The 7889-nt window shown below is 35.7% G+C and overlaps 1 protein-coding gene across 2 annotated transcripts in view; it reads left to right on the plus strand.

The window, feature by feature from the left end:
* The window catches only part of nes (lysophosphatidylcholine acyltransferase 3 protein nessy), a 478088-nt gene that overhangs the window by 455091 nt on the left and 15108 nt on the right, over window positions 1-7889 (plus strand). For both annotated transcript variants that reach the window (XM_067140683.2, XM_067140682.2), the window contains one exon: window positions 759-1037. In XM_067140683.2, coding sequence (XP_066996784.2) covers window positions 759-1031 — 273 coding nt within the window. In that variant the 3' untranslated portion in view covers window positions 1032-1037. The remainder of the gene's footprint in view (window positions 1-758; window positions 1038-7889) is intronic.

A 7889-nucleotide genomic window follows, 5' to 3' on the forward strand; every position in this document is an offset into this window, starting at 1 on the left:
TAGATGGTCTCTTCACTCGTTGGTGTTTCTCACTTTCTACATGTATCTTTTCTATCCCAAGATATCGTACAGTTACAGTATTGATACATTGTGGTTTTTGAATTGGATACATATAATCAGTCATTCTTAAATTGAAGAGCCCTTTCCTGTGCACTAATGGCTCACTTTGAGCATAATACTAGCCGTAACAGAACACAGAGAGAAAACAACAAGACTACTAATCAGCTTCTTAAGCAGAATGATGCATGCGCACGAGTAGAGTTCATGGATTGGGAGAACAAGTTGACCTTGTAAGAGCGTGGTGGACACAATGGTCTATTGTGGCGAACAACGTTATGTATAGGTAATTGTTTCCCAAGTATTTTTAGGGATTATATTTAAAAAGTCAGTGTTATCACAAATATGAAAAATGCAGGTCCCTATGAGTCATTTAAAAAGTTTTGTATTTATCATTCTTATGAGCCAAATAATGGGAAAACTTGCTGAATAAGCAGCTAATTTTCTGGTACCATTACAGAATACATATGGCAGAAATATTTTGTAAAGTGTTTTTTTGTCTTTTCTGGACATTTTATCTATTGCAAAAAGTTATGTTTTAAGAAAATAATGCCAAAAAGTTTCAGGTGGGAAGGGGTTAAGGAAACCTTAAGTAGCACTTTTAAAACCTAAAATTGTATAGTCTCTAAGAACTTGTTTTTAAAATCTTACTTTTTATTGTTTGCCAAGCTTGTAAATCTGTGAAATATTTATTTTTCTAGGTGGAAAATATGCTGTTGAAGAATGAAAACCTGAGGACATTTCTTGAACAATCATGGATGGTGCCAGTGATTTGGATAATTCTGAAGCTGTACACTTGGGTTTTTATGGGCTACTGTTTGGTTCCCTTTGCATTGTTGTCTTTTCCACGTTGGTGGCAAGTTTACAAATCTGTCTACTTCATTGGCCATATAGTTTTTGCTCTGTGGCCATTCTATTATCCAGCTGTCAAATTGCTACTTTCATCCAAGAGCTTAAAAAGGCATAGTGAATAATTCCAGGTTAGTAAAATAATATTGTTCTGAGTTACATTTTTAAAAAATCCCTGTATGTACAAATTGATCAAGTAAAATGTAAACTGAGAAATCATGTGAGTGTTTTCCAGGCTTGTAGGCCGTGGCCAAGGAGCATGTGATGGTCCTGACATCTCACTAAAGACTGCGCTCAGCATTATCAAGGGTATTATCTTAAAACAACTAAGTTTATTAAAATCGTCAACCTATTCATTACAATACATTCATAAGAATGTTTATAACTTATACATGACACTCAAATTAGGACATGTTTCTCCCTAGTTGTGGGCATCTTCAGCCTAATTTTCATCCTCAAAATCAAATGTTATCGGGATACCGATATTCTCAAATTGAACCATCTTAATAGCTAAAATAGTATGAGTTAAAAATACAATGTGTTGGTCTTATTACTGACAAGTGAACAATTATTTAATGGAGTTCTTGAAGCAGTCTTTAAAATTAATTCATTGAAATATCTGGTGTTGGCGCCTATTAAAATTATCATGTGGTCTTATAAATCAATGTTTAACAAATAATGATACATTAACACTTGATACAAAATAAACACCACATTAGGACACTATACAGTCACAGGATAAAGAAATTTAAGATAAAAGTCATCTGGATGTTAATTAAAATGTTTGTTGTCTGATAACATTTATCAATAGTATTCAAAAGATATTAGACAAAACCTCTTGATGTTTCTAAAATCGTAGTCCTATTTTTTCTACGTTCAAGTCCTTCTTTACAAAAGGCACTTTAACACATTGTGTGAAATTGAAACAACTATGAGTTTTACTATAGCCAAGCACTTGGTTCATGCTTATTTAAAAACAATTTATAGTTGTGTGGCGACCTAATTTATACGCTGTAATTGTTTGGACAATATGAGATATTAAAGCTAATTAGAGCAACGATAATACCAAAGTGCTTGAAGTATGTTATCTGCCACAGTCCTGATGTATGGTTAATTGGGGACTCTCTAAAAACAGCCTTTAAGAAGGAAGAATGATGTCTACTGAGGAAATAAAGTTGGTAGAATGACTGAAACAAAATTGAAAAACATGTCTTAGTGAAAAAAAAAAATCCCAGTTTACAAAACTCTCAAAATGATAAAAAGTAATCTTGACAAATACAGCCAATTAAGTAAGCTCGAAATCAAAGAATTCATTTTATTGAACTTTGTACTAACAAATAACTATTTCACTTTTAATGGCAAAATATATCATCAGAAAGACCTGGCAATTTCAGGTATATTAGCAGACATATACATGGATTTTTTTAGAAAAGAATAAAATTTTAACTGAGATGAAAGGTATCGAACTCTGGTTACGCCATGTGGACAACACGTTTGTTATTATCGATAACGAAATAAACAATAGTGATAGAATGTTAGAGTTCCTCAATACCCTTGATAATAGTATAAAATTTACAAAAGAAGACGAGATTAAGAGGTCGTTGAACTTCTTTGACATAACTACTACATGCTCAAAAAATATTGTAATCTATCAGTTTCATGTCCGTATTGATACATGGTATTTACAATCACATAGAATGGGTACCGTCCACCTAATCAATACTTTATTATATCTTGTTACTAAGCAGTACCGGTTTCGACCTTCACAGAGGTCATCCTCAGCTGGTCATAAGATCTAAAGTTAACTTAACATATAATTTTAAAACATTACTAAATCTAATGAAGAATGTCACATGATGATAATATTAAAATATACAATGATATGATGTGTCTTCTGGTTTAAAAACAAGCGTCAATATTCTATGACATGTATATGTTACATATATATAAAATAAGAGTTTTGTCTGTACATTGCTCAGAATTTGAAAAGAATGATATATTTGTATCGGTCATGTTCACAGTAACAAGAAAATGCATTTTTTCTTTTCCGTAATTTCTGTCTGTCTGTCTGTCTGTCTGTCTGTCTGTCTGTCTGTCTGTCTGTCTGTCTGTCTGTCTGTCTGTCTGTCTGTCTGTCTGTATGTATGTATGTATGTATGTACACGCATCACGACAAAACGGCTGAAGAGAATTTAATGAAAATCGGAATGTAAAGTCGGGTGATGAACCGCTACAATCTAGGCTATAAATTATTTTAATCACGCTGAGTGAAATGGTAGTTTAGGGGAAGGCCTGAAATTTAATTCCCAAATATTTATGTTATTAGTGGTCGTGTCTTAATGAAAATCGGCAGACAAACATGGGAAAATATAAGTCGCTACAATATAGGCTATACACGCTGAGAAAAATGGTAGTTTAGGGGAAGGCCTAAAATTTAATTATCAAAAATGTATTGTATTAGAGGTCGTATCTTCTCGAAAATTGGTATGCAAAGTCGGGGAATAGGTCACTATAATCTAGGCTATCAATAATGTCATTCACACTGAGTGAAATGGTAGTTTATGGGAAGGCCTGAAATGTAATCTATATATAAAATAAGTGTTTTGCCTGTACATTGCTCAGAATTTGAAATGAATGGTATTTCTGTATCTGTCATGTCCACAGTAACAAGGAAATGCATTTTTTTACTTTCCCGTAATTTCTGTCTGTCCGTCTGTATGTATGTATGTACACGCATCAAGAGAAAACGGCTGAAGAGAATTTAATGAAAATCGTCATGTAATGTCGGGTGATGAACCACTACAATCTAGGCTATAAATTATTTTATTCACGCTGAGTGAAATGGTAGTTTAGGGGAATGCCTGAAATGTAATTCTGAAATAAGTTATTTATGTCATTAGTGGTCGTATCGATAAATCTATATATATCAATCTCACAGCTGCGCGCCCCTAACCACACGGCCAACTCGCCTGGTCGTACCTACTGAAACAGCCTGCCTGTATATTGGCGGGAGGTAGCTGGGGAGTAAGATAACATTCTTCTTTAGCATGCCATTCCTCTGGTTCATACATTTTCTGATATATCTGGTTCGTAACACACTGGTTCATCATAATATTCGGGCTATTCAATACCTACTCTGAGGCACTGATTGGAATGAGTAGTGTGCATGTTTAACGGAATAATGACAGAGGAGTGTTCACGGCAGTCTGCGAGCTGTTTATTCCAGCTCTGGAACTTTGAACTCTTAGATCGGCACCGTAGTACTGTTCGTTGAACGTGTGCGGGGCTTCATTTGATCGAGTATTTTATATGATAACATTGCTTTCAATCGCTACATTCCTACTGACGTTTTTGTAATGACCTATGTTGGATTAAGTTAGGAAAACAACCAAGTCAGTCTTTCTGAGAATCCCGTAGCGAAGCACGGGTACATCAGCTAGTGTTACATAAAATTCTAGTGTACTGTTTGTGAGTAGTAGATAATTTGGTGAAGTACAATTTCAACACGTAAAATGTTTATGGCATTCTTGAGGTACACTTTGAAGTTCAGTTCATATTGGTGAATCGTTGTATACATTCATTGGTATGTTTATACTAAACATTCTGGAACATTCTATGATATGGATGTAATAAAATTTATCAAATAATACATTAAAATACGATAAAATGTTCAAAGTATTCTTTGCGGTACGCTTTGGAATTATGTTAATTTTGTATGTTCACAGGCATGTTTGTACCAAGCATTCTAGAACATTCGACTATGTATATTGTTTTTCTTTTAAGTTCATATGATTAAGAATGTTGGATGATGAATATCAGAATATTATGGTGTGTCATTCGTTTTCTTGGTACTAATCTCGTTAAAAGATATTGAGTAGGTGCAGATGCTCCCTCTTTGTAGTTTTGTTGTTGGACATTCAATAATATAATCCTGTTGACTGGTCGAATGTGTAGAAGTACTAGCCCTAGACGTACACAGAGCAGTACACGACGTGCTCCCTAACTGTACACATTCAACCAGTCAACAGGATTATATTATTGAATGTCCAACAACAAAACTACAAAGAGGGAGCATCTGCACCTACTCAATATCTTTTAACGAGATTAGTAACAAGAAAACTAATGACACACCATAATATTCTGATATTCATCATCCAACATTCTTAATCATATGAACTTAAAAGAAAAACAATATACATAGTCGAATGTTCTAGAATGCTTGGTACAAGCATGCCTGTGAACGTACAAAATTAATATAATTCCAAAGTGTACCGCAAGAATACTTTGAACATTTTATTGTATTTTAATGTATTATTTGATAAATTTTATTACATCCATATCATAGAATGTTCCAGAATGTTTAGTATAAACATACCAGTGAATGTATACAATGATTCACCAATATGAACTGAACTTCAAAGTGTACCTCAAGAATGCCATAAACATTTTACATGTTGAAATTTTACTTCACCAAATTATCTACTACTCGCAAACAGTACACTAGAATTTTATGTAACATATACATGTCATAGAATATTGACGCTTGTTTTTAAACCAGAAGAGACATCATATCATTGTATATTTTATATATTGTATATTTTAATATTATCATCATGTGACATTCTTCATTAGATTTAGTAATGTTTTAAAATTATATGTTAAGTTAACTTTAGATCTTATGACCAGCTGAGGATGACCTCTGTGAAGGTCGAAACCGGTACTGCTTAGTAACAAGATATAATGAAGTATTGATTAGGTGGACGGTACCCATTCTATGTGATTGTAAATGCTCAAAAAATTCTTTCAATTTTGAAATCTACAGAAACCCTACTAATTCTCCCATAACAATTAAAATGATTCACTGCCCCCGATATCACAATAACAGGCCGCATACTACAGCTTAGTCTATCGTGCATTCAAGATTCACCTATCACCAGAAAGTCGAAGGAACGAATTAAAATATATTAGAAATTTAGCCAAATGTAATGGTTATAGCACAGTAATGTTTAACAGGATCATTAAAAAAGTGAATGGAATGTCATTGACAAACCTCACCCCAGATAAATTACGCAACCTTCACATACAATAATTCACGCATCCACTGTGTTTCGAACCCCTTTAAAAAACAAAATATTAAAATAACATACAAAACTCAAAATAGTAATTACAGTAAATTTTTCAATCATAACGTTGTAAACCATGATAATTATCCCTCCACATGTTCGGGAATTTACAGACTAACATGCGCACAATGTTTTTGTTCCTATATAAGTCAAACGGGCCATAGTTTCCACACTAGATACCAGGAGCTTTATAACGCGAGTAAACATAATAAGTTTTCTGCGATGATCATCTATATGAGAGATATAGGCCATCAGTTTACAACCATAAATCAAGATCTTACGATCCTCAAGAAGTTGAACAAAGGAAGGTTAATGAATGAATATGAGAATATTGTAAAATGTTGGCGGGGTAAATAAATGAATAAATGAGTACAGAACCTGGTAGCAACCTATTTCTAAGATTTATTAACTTAGCACTACACACAGACGATAGCCGAGATTACAACTTACGCAAGTACACTCACACGGTTCGCGCTCTCTCTCTTAGTTTCTCATGTTCCATCTACAATGACACACACAGAGTCATCGATTATGTACACTACACTCACTCAGCCACTCAGTCACACTCGCTAGCGCTGTCACGGTCCACAGCCAACACGTCAGTCTTGCAGGTCGGGATAGTATCCGCTGTTCACTCAATCCATCAAACCCCGTTCACAGTCCACACACGTCGGCACCCAATGTTCCCTTCGTGCTGCTCCAGAACACTCCAGGTTCTCCTCCAGCAGCCAGCCTCAAGGAACACACACACGATATCAGGGGAACAGGAACGAGTCCTCGGCTCCAACAGGCAGACAATCCATCAGGCTGCACTCTCCCAGGCAATCACTGACTGCGCTCCAGCGAACTCAATCTCGCTCTCACGCACTCTTACTCACTAACTCCGTCTAACTCTCACTTACTGTCACTCAAAGTTACTCCTCTCCTTATATACCTGCTCTGGGCCTTCTAGAATCGTCCGGATGTTCGATGGATCCAGGAACCTCGCGAGATGGAAGACTCCAGATTAATCGTCAAGTAATTTCCGTCATCCCATGCGGCGCGACCACGGACAGAAGAGAGAAGGGCCCGCCCAGCACTTAAATGTTGCTCGCGATTGGTGCACTCGAGCTTAAGGGGGTGGGGGCGATGGGTGACGAGCTCAGCGCATAGCGACTTGGCATGGCGGACGCTATAACCATTACAATATTTATATATTTTTTAGACCATTACTTTAAAAGAGACCATATTTTAAACGTTTCAGATACTGAGAATCCCACTTACGAAGCTTTACCTAAATTACTGCAATTATTAAATATAAAGAGTAGCATGTTTAAGAATATCTTTAAACTTCCCGCAGTCACCCCCTACTAACACGCCCCCACTGACCAATCGGATACGTAACACTCCGCCCATCCCTCCTTTCCCTACTCTCCCGCCATTTAAGACGTCACACTGCTACAACACGCGAAGTGTGAGAGCAGTAGCTAACAATTGAGCTGGCAACACGCGTGATACAATCTTGCCACATAAAACACAAGGAGGTAAGCGAAAAGCCCTATAACTTAGCTCTTCATGCGATCAATAACACACATTTTTCTCTAAGACATCTCTTTCAATTTTGTTACAGACATTATAACAACTTTATTTCCTCAGTGGACATCATTCTTCCTTCTTAAAGGCTGTTTGTAGAGAGTCTCCCAATTAAACGTACATCAGGACTCTGGCAGATAACATGCCTCAAGCACTTTGGAATTATCGTTGATCTAACTAGCTTTAATATCTCATATTCTCCAAACAATTACAGTGTATAAATTAGGTCGCCACACAACTATAAATTGTTTTTAAATAAGCATGAACCAAGTGCTTGGCTACAGTATA

The sequence above is a fragment of the Anabrus simplex genome, chromosome 2, assembly GCF_040414725.1.
Source record: "Anabrus simplex isolate iqAnaSimp1 chromosome 2, ASM4041472v1, whole genome shotgun sequence".
In the NCBI taxonomy this organism is placed as follows: domain Eukaryota; kingdom Metazoa; phylum Arthropoda; class Insecta; order Orthoptera; family Tettigoniidae; genus Anabrus; species Anabrus simplex.